Source organism: Salvelinus sp. IW2-2015, linkage group LG5 (genome assembly GCF_002910315.2).
Source record: "Salvelinus sp. IW2-2015 linkage group LG5, ASM291031v2, whole genome shotgun sequence".
Lineage (NCBI taxonomy): Eukaryota > Metazoa > Chordata > Actinopteri > Salmoniformes > Salmonidae > Salvelinus > Salvelinus sp. IW2-2015.
In genome coordinates this window covers 20,624,450-20,645,090 of record NC_036844.1, presented here as the reverse complement: position 1 = coordinate 20,645,090, position 20,641 = coordinate 20,624,450, and the positions used below count along the sequence as shown (strand labels likewise).

Sequence of the window (20,641 nt, the reverse complement as noted above, 5' to 3'; positions counted from 1 at the left end):
TTGAACGGTCATGTCTCAGTTATTGTTTGCTTATCTACAAAAAAACAAGCTTTTTTTTTTTTTTACTTTCAGAGAGCGAGCTGGGGTCGAAAATGTAGATATTGCCAGATGTTCACTGTCAGAGGAACAGGCCATGGAAGCTTTATTGCTGGCAAAAGTGTCCATAACCAGAGGTAATTAAACTGTTCTGTGTTCTTTTTCTCTCTTCATCTCTGCCTGTCTTGTTGTACATGGATCCTGTCTCACATGCATTAATTAAAAAACCCTTAAGATGTCAGCTGCTAATTTTCAGATTTACCACACATAAATACAGCCCTTTTCCCTATCTGTTGCTATCTGTTGCTGCCAAGTCATGATTTCAACGGGGGTTAGCCTTGCAATAACCAAGTGGTGAGACACATAGCCATCTATATTTAAATGTTAAATGTGATGGACTGAGAGAATATTAGGGTAGCACTGTAATTCATTAATCATATCCTGTCTGCCACTGTTCTTACCTCTTTCCCTTTCTGTCTTCTACATCTCTCTCCCCACCTCGCCTTTCTTCCTCGTTTTATAATGCACACCATATGTGCATTGAAGTACAGATTGAACTTGTATTCATAATATAATATTACAATTATCATAATTATAATGCATGTATTATGTATTCATAACACCTGGATAATGAACTTCTTTCAATAAAGCGTTTCACATTCTCCACTGGTTGAAATTAAGTATCTCATTGAAATACTATCCTGTGTCCTCAGATTAATGCAGATGAAGGGAGTTAGATATGCATAGTTTTTTTTCTGTATATATGAATTACAAATCAGCATTTACTTAAATCACGTTTCTAGTCTATTGCATAGTTACAATGTGTAATCATTGCTGTCCCAGGAGCAGGATTGGTAAACACTGTTGAAGTGTATAATTGTAATACATACATGCAGACACAGCATCATTCAAATAATGGAGTTTGATATGACTGAAAAAGAATGTCTCAGAGATTCATACCTGAACCGCATCTTTATTTTCCAAGGAAGACTACATGAACAGTGAATATAGTCAATGTACAGGCTACAATGTGGGAATCTCATGCATAGTAATAACTACAGTACATGTATATAGGACTTGCATCCTTGGCACAATAAAGTTATTATATTCTACTCTATCCATAGGCTTCATTAATGCCATTCAGACTTGAAGTTGATATAAACATTTGATAGCTGAGGTTCATAGATTGGTATGAATATTAGTTCAGAACCTAACGTTTTAGGGTCCCATACACAGATCGGCTACATACTGTAGCTAGCTACACATCCATAGGCATGCAGTTATTTTTATCCCCCACTACACAATAAGCAAGTAAATAGTTAGCTAGCTATGTTACTTCAGCTGCATTGCAAGGCAAGCTTACACAATTGTACATTCAATTTGCAGTAAATGCTTCAGCTAGCGAGATTCTTGACATCCACTGTTTCACAAAATGACAGCCTGGTTTACTGGTTTTCTCAGGAGTCCCTAAAACATTAAACAACATGAATTAGAAATTCATTCTCCTGTCATAACACTAGCTAGCTAGCTGACTAATGTTAGCTAGTAAGCTAACTTGCTAAATAGCGATTTTCGTAAAATAATTTTGTGACAGAAAATACATACAAACGTTTGTCTCTACATTAACTAACATATTCCTCTCAATTCTGGAGAAAATTCAGGCATGTGATTGCAAACGTGAGGGAGTCGAAAAGAGAACACAGAAGGCTGTTGTATCAAACACCTGTCTGGATTACATCTTCAAACTAAGGGCAATCCATGAAGAAAGGGATAAGCGTTCATCCATTTATACGGGTAAGAGAGTCTAGCTAGCTACATTTTCAGATATTATACATTTCAAATTTTGTCACAAGGTATTTTTCATTGCAAGTGAAAGCGTACGGTTAGCTTGCTAGCTAACGTTACGTGTATGATCTGTGTAGTAATGTTATTTGTCTCAGAACCATTTGCATTGTTAGTTATTGAATTGCTAGTTAGCTAGCTTAGAAAGTTGATTTTAGTTGCCTGGTTTGCTAGACTGACATTGCTGGTTTACTATTTTGGAACTGAAACTTGTTTTTGTGTTTATACTTTTTCATTACAACAACTGTATACAGACATGTCGGTAGAAGTAGCATAAACCAGCCTTCAGTCTTCAAATCTTTGGTTGTACACTAATGTACTCACTGTTTAGCACATGGGTGGGGCTAAGGCTTAAGAGGGTGTAAACGATTCTGAATGTGTGTAGACAAAGGAGAGCTCTCCAGTAGGTGTCCCAAAAAATTCAAGAGCCATTTTCTCAAAAGTGGAGTCACAAAATTATCAACATTCAGAGCATAATTACTTTCCCATTTGTTCCTCAACTGCATTGTATGATGTACCATTTTCTAGCTCCGAGTCTTTACTTTTCCAATGTAAAAAAACAAACACATTTTTAGATTTTGCGACATAAGACTGAATCGAGGCGGTCGGACAAACATTACCACTACCTTTTAAAACCATGTCTATCGTTATTTCCCAAACGCAATTCAACACATTCACAATCGCTTTTTGTTTTTTTAATAATTTTAAGCATATTTTATCACACCTAAGAAACATGACCATTGACCACTTACCCCAAGGCCAAAATGTTGACTACACTACCGTTCAAAAGTTTGGGGTCACTTAGAAATGTCCTTGTTGTTAAAAGAAAAGCAAATTTTTTGTCCATTAAAATAACATCAAATTGATCAGAAATACAGGGTAGATATTGTTAATGTTGTAAAGGACTATCGTAGTTGGAAACGGCTGACTTTTAATGGAATATCTACATAGGCGTACAGAGAACCACTATCAGCAACCATCACTCCTGTGTTCCAATGGCACGTTGTGTTAGCTAATCCAAGTTTATCATTTTAAAAGGCTAATATATCATTAGAAAACCCTTTTGCAATTATGTTAGCACAGCTGAAAACTGTTGTGCTAATTAAAGAAGCAATAAAACTGTCCTTCTTTAGACTAGTTGAGTATCTGAAGCATCAGCATTTGTGGGTTCGATTACAGGCTCAAAATGGCCAGAAACAAATATTCTTCTTCAGAAACTCGTCAGTCTATTCTTGTTCTGAGAAATGAAGGCTATTCCATGCGAGAAATTGCTAAGAAACTGAAGAGCTCGTACAACACTGTGTACTACTCCCTTCACAGAACAGCGCAAACTGTCCCTAACCAGAATAAAAAGAGGAGTAGGAGGCCCCGGTGCATAACTGAGCAAGAGGACAAGTACATTATAGTGTCTAGTTTGAGAACCAGACACCTCACAAGTCCTCAACTGGCAGCTTCATTAAATAGTACCCGCAAAACTCCAGTCTCAACGTCAACAGCGAAGAGGCTAGCCTTATTTTACTGTGCTTTTCTTTAAAAAAATTCTAAGTGACCCCAAACTTTTGAACGGTAGCGTATTTTAGCCCAAAGAGCTAGAAGAATATACTTTCATGCTAGGTTTAGGACCTCCTATTGAATTTGATAGAGACCCCAACTGAGGTATAGAACAATTTTAAAATGTTCTATTTTGGTTTATAAGCAAGCATCATGAAACATCTAACACAATAAATTCATTTGACGTGGTGAAAATCCATATCTTCTTCCTAAATATTTGTTCAAATTATTAATTTTGTGTATGAAACAAGGGGTAGCTCAACTTACTCATTTAGTTCAACTTACCCCACTGTCCCCTAGTACCTATCCACTCAAAATCTCTTCATTATTAGTTATAGGCATCAGCACTTATTTTATACTGTATATTGACTGTATTGAACCTCAAGTCCAGCTTTGATATATACGGGATGTCATGTAATTCAAACATTGTTAAATTGTAAATTGCAGTTCTTATCTGTTAATTAATTAGTTCATTAGTAATTCAAGTGCCATTATTAGGTCCTCAAAATACAGTATATATTTATTCCTCAAATAAATGACATATAACCAGTGGCTCAGAAGCTCAAATAGATATAGTGCCTTCAGAAAGTATTCATACACGTCGACTTATTTCACACTTTGTTGTGTTACAGCCTGAATTCAAAATGGATTAAAATGAGAAAAAGAAATCTCACCCATCTACACACAATACCCCATAATGACAAAGTGAAACTATGTTTTTAGTAATGTTAGAACATTTATTGAAATTTAAATTCTGAAATATCTAATTTACATAAGTATTCACTGCCTTGAGTCAATACTTTGTACAAGGACCTTTGTCAGCAATGACAGCTGTGAGTCTTTCTGGGTAAATCACTTAGAGCTTTCCACACCTGGATTGTGTAACATTTGCCCATTATTATTTTTTTAATTCTTTAAGCTCTGTCAAATTGATGTAGTTCTGTCCTTGAGCTGTTTTGGTCTAATAATGTTCTGTATCATGTCATCTTTTATGTTTTGTGTGGACCCCAGGAAGAGTAGCTGCTGCCTTCGCAACAGCTAATGGGGATCCAAATAAAATGCCCCCCAAAATACCAAATTGGTTGTTGATTGTTGCTAGACAACCATGATCAGGTCTTGCCATAGATTTTTATATGTAGATTTACTGTAATTCAAAACTGTAACTCGGCCACTCAGGAACATTCACTGTCTTCTTGGTGTGTATTTGGCCTTGTGTTTTAAATTATTGTCCTGTTGAAAGGTGAATTCATCTCCCAGTGTCTGGTGGAAAGTAGACTGAACCAGGTTTTCCTCTAGGATTTTGCCTGTGCTTAGCTCCATTACGTTCCTTTTTTATCATGCAAAACTCCCCAGTCCTTAACAATTACAAGCATACCCATAACAGGATGCAGCCACGACTATGCTTAAAAATATGTCAAGTGATACTCAGTAATGTGTTGTATTGGATTTGCCCCAAACATAACACTGTGTATTCAGGACCAAAATGTAACTGCTTTGCCAATTTTTTGCAGTATTACTTTAGTGCCTTGTTGCAAACAGGATGCATGTTTTTTTCTGTACAGGCTTCCTTCTTTTCACTCTGTTATTTAGGTTAGTATTGTGGAACAACTACGGTGTTGTTGATCCATCCTTAGTGTTTTCCTATCACAGCCACAGTGAAATCACAGTGAAATCTCCAAGCAGTTTCCTTCCTTTCCGGCAACTGAGTTAGGAAGGACACCTGTATCTTTATAGTGACTGATTGTATTGATACACCATCTAAAGTGTAATTAATAACTTCACCATGCTCAAAGGGGTAGTAAATGTCTGCTTTTTTTTACCCATCTACCAATAGAGCCCTTCTTTGTAAGGCATTGGAAAAACCTCCCTGGTCTCTGAATCTGGTTGAATCTGTATTTGAAATGCACTGCTCGACTGAGGGACCTTACAGATAATTGTGGGGTATAGAGAGGAGGTAGTCATAAATAAATCATATTAAAACCGATTATTGCACACAGAGTGAGTACATGCAACTTATTATGGGACTTGTTAAGCACATTTGTACTTGTACCTGAACTTATTTAGGCTTGCCATAACAACAGTGTTGAATACTAATTCATTCAAAACATTTCAGCTTTTTATTTTGTATTTTTTTCACCTTTATTTAACCAGGTAGGCTAGTTGAGAACAAGTTCTCATTTGCAACTGCGACCTGGCCAAGATAAAGCATAGCAGTGTGAACAGACAACAACACAGAGTTACACATGGAGTAAACAATAAACAAGTCAATAACATGGTAGAAAAAAAGAGAATCTATATACAATGTGTGCAAAAGGCATGAGGAGGTAGGCAATAAATCAAATAATTACAATTTAGCAGATTAACACTGGAGTGATAAATCATCAGATGATCATGTGCAAGTAGAGATACTGGTGTGCAAAAGAGCAGAAAAGTAAATAAATAAAAGCAGTATGGGGGGTGAGGTAGGTAAATTGGGTGGGCTATATACCGATGGACTATGTACAGCTGCAGCGATCGGTTAGCTGCTCGGATAGCAGATGTTTAAAGTTGTTGAGGGAGATAAAAGTCTCCAACTTCAGAGATTTTTGCAATTCGTTCCAGTCGCAGGCAGCAGAGAACTGGAAGGAAAGGCGTCCAAATGAGGTTTTGGCTTTAGGGATGATCAGTGAGATACACCTGCTGGAGCGCGTGCTACGGAATTCAGGCTGTAACACAACAAAATGTGTAACACAACAAAATGTGTACTTTCTGAAGACACTGAAGGAAACCAGCATTGACTGAAGTGATCATATGCTAACACATTATGGTTATTGCAGACAGGGTAGAAAGTGGATGAGCAACATTACTGAGGTCAGTACAGAGCATAGGATATAGCATTGAGAATAGTGTCCTTGCTTCCTTCTCATGTGTTATAGCATGACGTTTGTGCAAATAATTTCCAATTGGAGAAGGCTTATCAGCAAGCAGGCCACAGTGGAGACATGGGGAGAGAGGCAATCATAGGAAAGTATATAATCAAGAGGATAGCAAAGTAATGAAATACATTCCAAGGAAAATAGGGGACCTAGGATAGCTACTCAATGAAGTAAAATGGAAATTGCATCAAAACTTTCTCTGAAAATCTTGACCATGATTTTCAAAGTTGCCTTGACATTGTGATATGTATTAAGTGGAAAGATCTCTGTGTTTTGTGTTTTACTCTCTCTGTTATTGACACCGATTTTCTGTTATAGCCTAAGGGTGACTTGACCCGCATGCTTTTTAAAATTAATTTAACCCTTATTAAACTAGGCAAGTCAGTTAAGAACAAATTCTTATTTACAATGATGGCCTACCAGGGAACAGTGGGTTAACTGCCTTGTTCAGGAGCAGAACAACAGATTTTTACCTTGTCAGCTCAGGGATTTGATCCAGCTACCTTTTCTTTACTGGCCCAACACTCTAGCCACTAGGCTACCTGCCTCCCCGCCACGCCAGGTAGCCACTTCACTTATGGTGAAGTGGAAAAACAATAAATAATCAGCTTTTTGTCAAGTGACTTTTTATGGATTCAATCAAGCAGGGGGCAGGCAACATGTAACGATTGTCATCTGGAGAAAGAGAGGACCAAAGTGCAGCGTGGTACGTATCCATAATTACTTTTAATCAAGAATAAATACACAAACAAAAACAAAAAAATGACCAACGAACAGTTCTAACAGGTGCAACAAACACTAACCAGAAAATAATCACCCACAACTCAAAGTGGGAAAACAGGCTACCTAAATATGGTTCTCAATCAGAGACAACGATAGACAGCTGCCTCTGATTGAGAACCACACACGACCAAACCCAAAGAAATAGACAACATAGAACACCAGACATAGAATGCCCACCCAAACTCACACCCTGACCAACCAAAATAGAGACATAAAAAGGATCTCTACGGTCAGGGTGTGACACAACAATAGATAGTATTTTATCGCGTTGTGTCTGTATATGGTATTTGATGGCTGAGGCAGAGAACCATGCATGTGTGCGGCATCTCTTATGCCGTTATGAGAGCAATAGAGCTGAAAATGTCAGCCTATGTTCCCAGAGATTGTTTGTGCCTTTGAACGGGGCCACAAAAGGCATTTGGACGATTTCACTCTAATACGGCGACTCATAGTGTGTGAAATCTTGTATCTTGTGGTTCTGCACTTTATATGACACCTGGTTGTTGAAAGCTTGTATTTTCTTAAGGTACAACTGGAGGAGATCAGATGCAACACATTGTTGGAACTAGGCATAATCTTTGCAGTGACACACATGCATCACTGGGTGTCCTACGCAATAGCAGCATTTTTTATAATAACGTTGTTTTTGTGTTGTCTTTGTGCGATAGGCCTACTAACTCTGATGTTGTTTTCAGTTGATGAAATAGTCAAACATGCTCCGTCTGAAGGTTAAATTCTGTAATCAACATGTTATCAATAATTTATTTCTATAAGAATTCTATGAGTTAGCTGGGATGGCCTCATTCAAACATCCCCAATCATTGGGTTTGGTAACTATTAATAAAAGCATATTTGGAGTTCATCTTTGTAGTGAACTCTTGTAAACATCGTGGAAATAGATGGTCTATGACACATTGATGGAGGGTTTTCCCTGCAGCAGTGAGGTTTGAGGGGGCCAACGTCTGTGGTAGGACGACTGTAGGATGCACTCATGTTTGCATAACGCAGCACTAACTACCCACTGGGCAAAAACTGGTGAATCAATGTTGTTTTCATGTCATTTCAACCAAAAAATGCAATGTGATGACGTTGAATCAACTCGGGAAACTAATTGGATTTGCAAAAAGTCATCAATGTAAGGGAATTTTGTATTTTTTTCACCCAACTTTTAACCTAAATCTAATGACGGAGTGACATTTTTTTAAATTTCACATTAGTTGTCAACTCCACCAAATGTAAATCAAAACTAGCCATTGAACTGACATCTGTGCCAAGTGGGTAAAGTCATTTATTAGCGTGAGCCACCTGTGTGTGTGTCCTCCAGGTGTAACCCAGTTTCTGGTAGAGGAGCTTTCTGATAAGCCCTTTATTTACACCTACAAACTGGGTCAGAGCCTCCTTTCCAGCTAATAACTTTGACTAATCAATTACGTGAGAATACAGCAGCTGCCTCCAGGACACGTATTCTCTTGCATGATGTTCTGGAGAGTATTACACAACAAAAGTATCTATTAGTAGCAGTCTCTGTAGCTTTATTGAGAAAATATGAAATAGTACTTGATTATAAAGGTTTATCATGACCTTGACACAATCATAGTTTTACACAAACATGGAAAATAAATCTACCACCACTTATCAATACCACTGAGGTACAATAAATAGTTCAAGCGAAGAACATATTCTAAAGAAAAGTGAAAAAAGTAGAAAAATTATTTCAAGGCTGCATTATTGAAAACCCATTTACTTTGCTTTTAGTGAAGAAACTATAGACTGCCGCCATCATGGAAACTGAAGACATGCTAAAAGGTACTTCAATAATAGGTTTCTTCATTTTTACCTTGATCAAAGTTCCAAGAGGGAAGAAAGCAGACAAAGAAGCCATTATCATCAATTCTATGGGAGGAAATTGTATGAACTAAAATCAAACTATTTCCTCTGCAGTAGCCTAGACAACCTCCAACCAAAGATTCCATTTCGGGTGTGATGTGATCCACATGTTTCCCTTTTTTCCCCCTGTGCAATCGCAGGTTGACGTTTATTGGGATGAGTCTTGGCTATATATCGTAAAATGTCTTTTTGCTTTTGCTTTCTGGTCTTAATTTAAGGTTAGGGTTAGGCATAAGGTTATCAGTGAGGTTAAGGTTAGGTTTAGATTTTAAATGCGATTTAATGACTTTGTAGCTGTGCCAGCTAGTGACAACACTGCAGAGCTGCCTCCAGTATATGAGCCATCCCAATAAATGCCAACATGCTGTGCAGTCTCACTCCTCTCTCTGCCCCCTCCTCTCTCCCTCTCTCCATAGATGCATCTGAGAGCCTGGCTTTACATAGTGCATGTAAAATCCTGACATGTCTACTAGGCCTGTGAAAAAATTATATCTTATTCCACTATTAAGTAGTTTAACAGATGCTGGAATCCTTACGTCCGTACGTCTTTCACATCTTCTATTGATATAAAGGACGGCAATGGTATAAACTTTGGGTAAGTGCCAGGCTGCATAAAGGGGACAACAATTTGATTTGAAGAAGCCACAGCCTGGCTTTCTGCTGTGTTCATGACCAAGTGGAATGTGGTATTTACCAGCTACGACCTGGAAAAAACGACATGAACGCCTCTCCAAATCATACTTACTAGTGAGAAACTTGTCTATCGTCCCTAGCTCCAACTTCTCCCAAGTGCTGACCTCTGATGTCACCTACTAATTAAATTACCTTGATAACAAAATTATTTATAAAGAGCTATTTAGTAGTATGTTTTTTTAACACTATAATTTGTTTATCAAATCAAATCAAAGTTTATTTGTCACGTGCGCCGAATACAACAGGTGTAGACCTTACAGTAAAATGCTTACTTACAGGCTCTAACCAATAGTGCAAAAAAGGTATTAGGTGAACAATAGGTAAGTAAAGAAATAAAAACAACAGTAAAAAGACAGTGAAAAATAACAGTAGTGAGGCTATATACAGTAGCGAGGCTATATACAGTAGTGAGTCTACATACAGGCACCGGTTAGTCGGGCTGATTGAGGTAGTATGTACATGTAGATATGGTTAAACTGACTGCATATATGATGAACAGAGATTTGCAGTAGCGTAAAAGAGGGGTTGGCGGGTGGCGGGACACAATGAAGCATGATAGCTGTACATTTTAGTTTATGGCTGACACCGCTTCTTGTCCATTAGCCAATCGGCTTTTCTAAACTAGTTCAAAGCACGTGAATGCATCTAACTGGTATTTCCAACATCACCACTGCTAATTACCACCTTCCCTCTTGGTTATGAACACAGTGTGAATCCCACAGAGCTCTGCATATCAATTGTCCACTGCCTGCTGGAAAATTATATTAGGAAGTTCCCACACATTGTATTCATGCTCTGCCTCTTGCCGACACAGCTGTCTGAAATAGAATTTAATTGTTAATGGATTTAATAAAAAATTATATTTCCATCATGCATATTTAAATACATGGTACTTATTTCATGAACACTTTGTGTCAAGAAATACAATTTCAGAACCTATGTTTGTGCTATATGATGTTGGTGACATGGGGCACTCTCGGCCATTACATGGTGGTTGTTGACTGCACAACTCCCGGAATCCTGAAAAGGGGAGACAAATTGTTCATTTATTTGTAGTAAATCAGCACACAGCCATAGCTATCCTGTTGAAAGAGAAAGGGTAGAGAGGGAAGAGAGGAGGCCCGGACTCATTACGCTGTGGAAACCTGTTTAGCGTCTCCGTCTAGTCCAGCGGCCGTTACCTTGTTGTCTGTCAAATTCAATTTTGGGGAATCAGAAGACGCCTTGGCATAGAGGTCGAGGCAATTTTGCTGGAAATAAATCTCATATAACCAACAAGGGACTGTGTTTAACACACACACACACTTAGATATCTCCCATCAATTGCTTTTAACCACTTACACACAAAAGGCCTACGGTGTTCTGTACAATCCAGCTGCTAAAGTCATGTCTGCAAAATATATGCGCTCTGTTGGCACACTGTGTGGCGTCGCGGTAGAGTCCTTTCTGCATTGTGCCAGCACTTTGGCCATGAGAAGATGAAAACATGTCAGATTGGCCCTTTAGGCTATTCTTTGTAGTCAACGATGCAATGGAGAGATACTGTGACACTTGAATACGCCAACGTATTTTAAGCAATATTGGGATGAATAAAGGAAGCCATTAAAATAGGACTGTAATAGTGTTACTACATTGAACAATAGTAAATATAATCCAAAATCAATTCAATATAGATTAAATATAAGGCTAAACTTTTGGACATAGGTTATCAGAAAGACACATGGACATGCCATTATAGTTTATCCAAAGGACCAAGGAAATCTTCCCAGAATGTTGACGCAAAGTAAGCCTAGAAAAACGGGATACCCATATGGAGAGTTAAAAACAACCCTAGCAGACCACTGCTGGACTAGAATCAGATGGGTTATAATGAAGTGAAATGGGTAAATAGAGGTTGATCTGAGCCAGGGTCACACAGGGCCGGCTCCTGTGGGAGAAAACATGAAAACGGACATATCTGATAACTCTCTGTTAGGGTTGCAAAGCTATCGCTAATTTACTAAATTTACCGGAATCTTCAGTAATTTTAGTACAGAAAATCTATCTATTGTAACTTTGTTAATATATAATTGAATACCTTTTTAAAAAATGTATTCATATATACTATTCATGTATTATATATGTCCATATTTCCCATGAGTTTATAATAGATAAACCATATGGTTAAAGAGAAAATAGCCTAATTAATGAAAAAAGCAACAAATCAACAATGGCATTATTTTCAGTAAACTCTGAAACTCTTACAACTATTGACTTTTTTATCAACTGCCACCAGTTTGACACCAAAATATAGACAACAAATACATTGTCACGTTTCTGACCTTATTTTCCTTTGTTTAGTCTTTATTTAGTTGGTCAGGACGTGAGTTGGGTGGGTATAGTCTATGTTGTCTGTTTCTATGTGGGGTTTCTTGTTTGGCCTGATATGGTTCTCAATTAGAGGCAGGTGTTAGTCATTGTCTCTGATTGGGAACCATATTTAGGTAGCCTGTTTTGTAGTGTGTTTTGTGGGTGATTGTTCCTGTTCGTGTTTTCATATGTTCTGTGTTCACTAGTTCGGGACTGTAGCGTCTTCAGTTATTTTTGTCAGTTTGTTGTTTTTGTTCGTTGTTTAAGTAGCCTATTAAAATATGGATTATCATCACACTGCATTTTGGTCCTCCTCTCTTTCACCCGAAGACAGCCGTTACATACATATTGATATAGTAAAACAAATAAAAATGTGTATTTTTTTTTAGCTCATTAAACACCAATAGTATTCATTAAATTGACGGTTTATATTTAAGATAATGTTTTACAGATTTGTCATTCAATTAAAAAATAAAATAATAATAATAATCTTATTTAAGTCGAGGCACCACACCCCTTAATCATATCACAATTAACTTTTACCAGCTGAGCATAGACACCAATATAATACATTTTTTTTGTATTAGAAATCTTCTGAAATATTGTATTAATATATGCAAATGAGGCGATTTCTCATTGCATGAGATATCACCTACCGCAACCAGAAGGCCCTAAGGTGGTGTGGACGGCCCAGTCATCCAGGACGTTCACGCCAGGCAGAGAAATGAGGTCATGATTTAGGTCATGTCTGAGAAATGACCTAAAAATTGCCAAAGACTCCAGCCACCTGAGACGTGGACTGTTCTCCATGCTCCCCTCCGGCAGGCGGTACCAGTGCATCAAGGATCAAACAAACAGACTCCTAAACAGCTTCTATCCTGTGGACATAAGACTGTAAAAACCTGTTTGGGATAGGGGGCAGCATTTTCACTTTTGCATGAAATGCGTGCCCAGAGTAAACTGCCTGCTACTCTGTCCCAGATGCTAATATATGTATATTATTAGTAGTATTGGATAAAAACACTCTGAAGTTTCTAAAACTGTTTGAATGATGTCTGTGAGTATAACAGAACTCATATAGCAGGCAAAAACCTGAGAAAAATCCAACCAGGAAGTGGAAAATCTGAGGTTTGTAGTTTTTCAAAGCTTGGCCTACCGAATACACAGTGTCTATGGGGTTAAGTTGCACTTCCTAAGGCTTCCACTAGATGTCAACCGTCTTTAGAAACTTGTTTCAGGCTTCTGCTATAAAGGAGGGGCTCATGAGACCTGTTTGAGTCAGTGGTCTGGCAGAGTGTCTCAGGCTCGTGATGCACGCTCCCGACAGAGTTAGCTCTCGTTCCAGTGCTTTGCTACAGACGATGAAATTCTCTGGTTGGAACATTATTGATGATTTATGTTAAAACATCCTAAAGATTGATTCCATACATCGTTTGATATGTTTCTACGACCTGTAATGGAACTTTTAGAGTTTTTGTCTGGACCTAGTGCTCATGTAGATGGATTACTGGGCTGAACACGCTAACAACTAGTGGCTATTTGGACATAAACTATGGACTTTATGGAACAAATCAGTCATTTATTGTCGAACTGGGATTCCTGGGAGTGCATTCTGATGAAGATCATCAAAGGTAAGGGAATCTTTATCATGTCATTTCTAACTTCTGTTGACTCCAACATGGCGGAAATTTCTTTGGCTGGATTTGGCTGGATTGGGCTCTGAGCGCCGTACTCAGATTATGCTTTTTCCGTAAAGTTTTTTGGAAATCTGACACAGCGGTTGCATTAAGGAGAAGTCTATCTTTAATTCTGCGAATAACACTTGTATCTGTTATCGATGTTTATTATGAGTATTTCTGGGATTTCTGTGGCTATCTGTAAAATCACTGGATGTTTTGGAATCAAAACATTACTGCACATAACGCGCCAATGTAAACTGAGATTTTTGAATATAAATATGCACATTATCGAACAAAACATACATGTATTGTGTAACATGATGTCCTATGAGTGTCATCTGATGAAGATCATCAAAGGTTAGTGATTCATTTTATCTATATTTCTGCTTTTTGTGACTCCTATCTTTGGCTGGAAAATGGCTGTGTTTTCTTTTGACTTGGCTCTGAACTAAAATAATCATATGTTGTGCTTTCTCTGTGAAGCCTTTTTGAAATCGGACACGATGGGTAGATTAACAAGATGTTTATCTTTCATTTGCTGTATTGGACTTGTTAATGTGTGAAAGGTACATATTTCTAAAAAATATTTTTGAATTTCCCGCGCTGCCTTTTCAGCGGAATGTTGTCGAGGGGTTCAGCTAGCGGAACGCCTGCGCTAGAAAGGTTAAATGGCTAACAACTACTGCTCTCTCTCTCCAACACACTATCTACACTGACTCTATGCCCATCCATAGGTCTCTACCCACTCAGACACAACCTATGCTGCTGCTACAATGTTTATTGATTAGATTGATTACTTACTCCTGCACATTGAATAAGGTACGGGCACTGACTTGTATATAATTGCATTCTCATGTTCTCATGTTTCTTATTTTGCTTTCATTGCGTTAAGACACTCCAGGACCGAACTTCAGAAAATACTGGACATATACTTTATCATTGTTCTATCCATAAAATACAAAAAACATATAAGTAAACTTATTTTTTTGCGCATATTTCCAAAGCAAATGTTATCTCAACAATTCTGTTTATAGAAGTCTGAAGAATTAGGATAGCCACACAATATTTGAAGTTGAGAAAAAGTTTTTGCATGTGGGAAGAGTGAGACTTTTGGGAAATGGCAATTAAAGACAATTACACAGAATTTTGACTACAATCGCCAAACGCCTATTTAGACCCAATCACGATCTCTTCAAAGTAAGTTACTACATACACTCCGGTCAAAAGCTTTAGAACACCTACTCATTCAAGTGTTTTTCTTTATTTTTTTACTGTTTTCTACATTGTAGGCTAATAGTGAAGACATCAACACTTTGAAATAACAAATAAGGAATCATGTAGTAACCAAAAAAGTGTTAAACAAATCAAAATACATGTTATATTTGAGGTTTTTCAAATAGCCACCCTTTGCCTTGATGACAGCTTTGCACACTCTTGGCATTCTCTCAACCAGCTTCATGAGGTAGTCACCTGGAAGTCATTTCAATTAACAGGTGTGCCTTGTTAAAAGTTCATTTGTGGAATTTCTTTCCTTCTTAATGCGTTTGAGCCAATCAGTTGTGTTGTGACAAGGTGTGTGTGTGTGTGTGTGTGGGGGGGGGGGGGGTATACAGAAGATTGCCTTATTTGTAAAAGACCAAGTCCATATTATGGCAAGAACAGCTTAAATAAGCAAAGAGAAACGACAGTCCATCATTACTTTAAGACATGAAGTTCAAGAAACAGACACATCTCAACATCAACTGTTTAGAAGAGACTGTGTGAATCAGGCCTTCATGGTCGAATTGCTGCAAATAACCCACAACTAAAGGACACCAATAAGAAGAAGAGACTTGCTTTGGCCAAGAAACACGAGCAATGGACATTAGACCGGTGCAGCGATACACCATCCCATCTGGGTTGGGCTTAGTGGGACTATCATTTGTTTTTCAACAGGACAATGACCAAACACACCTCCAGGCTGTGCAATTGCTATTTTATCAAGAAGGAGAGGGATGTAGTGCTGCATCAGATGACCTGGCCTCCACAATCCTCCGACCTCAAACAAATTGAGATGGTTTGGGATGAGTCGGACCGCAGAGTGATGAGCTCAGCATATGTGGAACTCCTTCAAGACTGTTGGAAAAGCATTCCAGGTGAAGCTGGTTGAGAGAATGCCAAGAGTGTGCAAAGCTGTCATCAAGGCAAAAGGTGGCTATTTGAAGAATCTCAAATATAAAATATATTTTGATTTGTTTAACACTTGTTTTGGTTACTACGTGATTCCATATGTGTTATTTCATAGTTTTGATGTCTTCCCTATTATTCTACAATGTAAAAAATATTTAAAAATAAGGAAAAACCCTTGAATGAGTAGTTGTTATAAACTTTTGACAGTAGTGTATAGTCCAGTTTGTAACATTTTCTATAAAATGGGCTTTTAAATAATGTATGATTGCATGTAGTGAGCCTTGCATTTATGGATTTATGACCATTTGAATGTGGTTAAAATTCATAGTATTACAGATCTGACTACACCTGTGCTGCCGCCTCCTGGACAGACATGACTACCGTGCGCGTGCAGTGGCTGTAGTATAAACGAACAAGCAGTTTATGAGCCACACTCAAAGCTAGAGTTCCGCGCAAAGGGATCGGGATGGCAAGGAGACTATCGCACCACGTCGTCCTCCTCCTGGGGCTCTTGCTGACAGGGACCGCTACAGTCCGGGCAAACAGAGGGGGAGCAATGCTTGAAGAGGAGAGGGAGAAGCAAAACGACGAGAGCCATTGTGAAGTTAAAACCGTTACCGTTTCTACGCTTCCTGTACTCCGAGAGAATGAGTTCAGTTTCACCGGCGTTGGCTCGGGGAGCGTGGCTGGAGGAGGAGGGGAGTCCCGGCTCCTTTTATTCGTTAGAACAGACCTACCTGGAAGAATTTCCGTTATGGATGATCTCGACAACACCGCTCTCCCATACTTCACACTGGGTAAGAACATTGTAATGTTACTGTATGATCACTGTCCCCCATTACGCAATGCTATCCGTTACCAGCTTTGAATTGGCTGGCATGTGCCTGGCCGGTGGTAGGTTATATTACCGAATTACAGCAATTGTTTCCGTACATTCTCTTTAAATATTTATTCTACACTGTGAAGCGTAATCTAAGGTTGAAAATAATGGCATCTTAACATGCAAACCCAAGCAGAGACGTGTGGGCTAATCAAGGGGAAGAGCAAGTAAAACAGTGTTGCAAACTTATACTGTAACTGGACACCACTCGTGTAATAAAAAACGCAAAAACCAAGTCAACGCTGTACTCGTTTGCTGTACACACACACTCTCTCTCTCTCTCTCTCGCTCTCTCTCTCTCTCTCTCTCTCCTCTCTCTCTCACACACACTAATTAGGTCTCTCTTGTGTCCTATGACAAATTATGACTGTGTCATATGCATAGCCTTAAGTAGCATGCAGTAAGGGAATGCATGGATTGCAATTTAGCCATGCAAATCCTCATGAAATTGGTATTTTGTCTTTTATCAACACATTATTCATAGCAAATACTAGGATGAATGCAGTTTTGAAGGAAGTGTGATTAAGAAATGCATAATAATGTAAGATTGCTACAATGTCATCATTTTGTCATTGCAGTTTGCAAGAGTTTGGGCGATGGCCCACATATGAGGTTGACTCTGCCTTGCATCCAATGAGTAGTGTTCCATTTCTGTCAATCTCTTTGGCTGCGCTTACACAGGCAGCCCAATTCAGATCATTTTTTTCACTAATTAGTCTTTTGATTAATCAGATCAGCTCTGAAAAATATCTGCTGTGAAAAGGTCCGATGTGATTGGTCAAAATACCAATTAGTGGAAAAATGATCAGCATTAGGCTGCCTGTGTAAACGTAGCCTTTTTAGGACAGCGGTCTTGGACCATAGTTGTCAATCTTCAGGTCACATACACATAGTGAATCCTATAAGCCAAACATTAACACGTCCCACCCAATGAAGTAATATACACTGAGTGTACGAAATATTAGGAACACCTGTCTAATATTGAGTTGCACCCCCTTTTGCCCTCAGAACAGCCTCAATTTTTGGGGGCATGGACTCTACAATGTGTCGAAAGCATTCCACAGGGTTGCTGGCCCATGTTGACTCCAATCCTTCCCACAGTTGTGTCAAGTTGGCTGGATGTCCTTTGGGTTGTTGACCGTTCTTGATACACACGGGAATCTGTTGAGCGTGAAAACCCCAGCAGTGTTGCAGTTCTTGACACACTCAAACCAGTGAGCATGGCACCTACTACCATACTTCGTTGAAAGGCACTTAAATATTTTGTCTTGCCCTTTCACCCTCTGAAGGACACACACACACACAATATATGTCTCAATTGTCTCAAGGCTTAAAAATCATTATTTAACCTGTCTCCTTCCATTCATCTAGACTGATTGAAGTGGATTTAACAAGTGACATCAATAAAGGGTCATAGCTTTCACCTGGATTCACCTGGTCAGTCTATGACTGTCGACTGTAGGCTGTGTTATTGCAATGTGAAAGCAAACAGCAAGGTGGTTTTATATTCACATTCAGAGGTAGTAGTCATCTATTGTATGTGTGTAGGGCAACAAACTGTGACAAACTGGTTGATATGTACAACAGTGCCCTGCCAGAGAATCTCAAGCTGCATCCTGGCTCGTAGGGAGATAAAAGATCAGCGATATAGGTTGGGGCTAAACCAAGCCTAGACTTAAATGTGATTAATAAAACATTTAAACACACACAGATTGAAACACACACAGATTTAAATGTTTAATTATTCACATTTAAGTCTAGTCTTGGTTTAGCCCCATCCTATATCTCTGATATTTTACCTCCCTACGAGCCAGGACACAGCATGAGATCCTCTGGCAGGCCACTGTAGACCATTTCAAAGACTAGGTTAAAAACAAAAGGAGATCAGGCATTTTCCATTAGGGCCCCTAGAATTTGGAATGGTCTGCAAGAGGAGATCAGGTTTGCTGATTCAGTGCCTATTTTTAAATCCATGCTGAAGACACACTTTCATAAAGATGATTTTAATGTATGATAATTAGCTATATTTTTTAATCTTCCTTTTTCCTGTCTTTGTTTCTTTGTTTGTACTTTTATTTTAGGATTTGAAGCACTTTGTTACTTGTATTGAAAAGCGCTATACAAATAAAGTTATTATTATTATTCCCTAAGTTTATGAATCATATGGGAGCTAATTTACCTGAAACAGAACTGTTCTGGTTCATACAATCGCAAAGATTCATACCGTACATTTTTTACTTGAACCGTGCACAAAAATTGGATAGTATAGTAACCCGGACGTGTTGTGGAACATCTCTCTCTCTCTCTCTCTCTCTCTCTCTTTCTCTCTCGTGCTCTCTCTCAACAACCAAGTCAACATTAGTCACCATTTGCTGCATTTGCGATCTCTCTGTCTCCCTCTGTTTCTCAGCAGCATTGAGACTGCAGACTAAACAGACTGCAGGGTCTGGAGCATAAGCTTGTAAATCGCTTTCTTTTCCCATTACGGACATGCATCGACTCTTGAGTTAGGACTCTGTGTCCTCCCATTCAGCCCACCAGCAAATTTGCTGCGCTCTCGCCATGACTGCTCTTTGTATAGGGGGAGGAGATGGATTTCGTCAGGTCTTGATTTAAGTTAGTATAGAAGCTCGATCACGGGGCTGCCTTGCTGCCTGGCTGGGACAGCCAAAGGGGACTCCAAGGTTATTTGTAGGAAATGTATAGTAACTGTATCCAAACTGACAGTTGATATCCACTTTCACAATAGTATGTCCAGGTTTTCATGTTGAACTAAAGGGCCCTTCTCAGTATGACAAGTCAACATGAAGATAGCCATACAGTACAGTGATATTTTGTGTCAACACTGTCCTTTTTCCCATGTGGTGGTATTCCTGACAGTTTGTACTTTCTAAAATAACAACAATTTGTTGACGCCACAGGATGATACCAAGCCTTAGGCCTTACTGCACACAGATTAACACAATATGAATCCCAGACAGAGCCACAGATAGAGACATGGAGACAAACACACAAACGACAGAATAGTGGGACTCCACTCGGCCCCCTCAGTTTCCTTCTCTGTATTTGAATTTATCAGTGGAATATGGCGGTAGCAGGCAGCCCTAGAGACTGGAGGGGGAGTGTTTAACTGACCGGTCTGTCAGATACTCACCCCCCTGGCCACAGGGCCCAGTCGTGATTTATTACCACAAGTGTCACTGAGAATGGATGAGCATAGAGGGCAGAGAGGAAAAAGCACAAAGTGGAATCCCTCCCTTTATTTTGTCTCCGAACATGATGTGTTCGAGCATGATTTGAAAGCAGGTCGACACACCAGACGTATTTCATATGCAGCGACCACTGCTCTGCTCTGTGTTGGCCTCTGCTAGATGGTGCATATTGTTATGCTTGAGTGTTTTTGGTTAGATCTGTGTGTGGGTGTGTTTGTGTATGCAGTTTTAAGTTTCCTGAAAGGTTATGTTTAATTCACCTTATGTACTTCTTTACTTGCAAATCTAGATGATGATTTCTACTCAATTTTAGAGATACTTGGATTCAAAGGAAATAAATGTGTTCAGTACTGTACTTGTCTGATTTCTTAAACACCTCATTACCAGCTAACCTTATAAAACATTGAGGCACCTAGTGGAAGACCAACAGTTCAAATTCAATTCTCCTTTATCTTTTCTGACATCTACACTGTTTCCTTTCCAGCACTTATCATGTTTCTGTATGCCATCTTATCACTCTATTGGCTTGTCCTCGCCAACCCTTCCACACCACTCACTCACTCACTCACTCACTCACTCACTCACTCACTCACTCACTCACTCACTCACTCACTCACTCACTCACTCACTCACTCACTCACTCAC

At 38.9% G+C, this 20,641-nt stretch overlaps 1 protein-coding gene across 1 annotated transcript in view; it reads left to right on the top strand.

The window, feature by feature from the left end:
* Nucleotides 1–16,312: 16,312 nt before the first annotated feature.
* The window catches only part of LOC111964034 (astrotactin-2), a 798,238-nt gene continuing 793,909 nt past the window's right edge, over nucleotides 16,313–20,641 (top strand). The window contains exon 1 of the mRNA XM_023987704.3: nucleotides 16,313–16,701. Within this exon, the coding sequence (XP_023843472.1) occupies nucleotides 16,371–16,701 (331 nt within the window). The 5' untranslated portion in view covers nucleotides 16,313–16,370. The remainder of the gene's footprint in view (nucleotides 16,702–20,641) is intronic.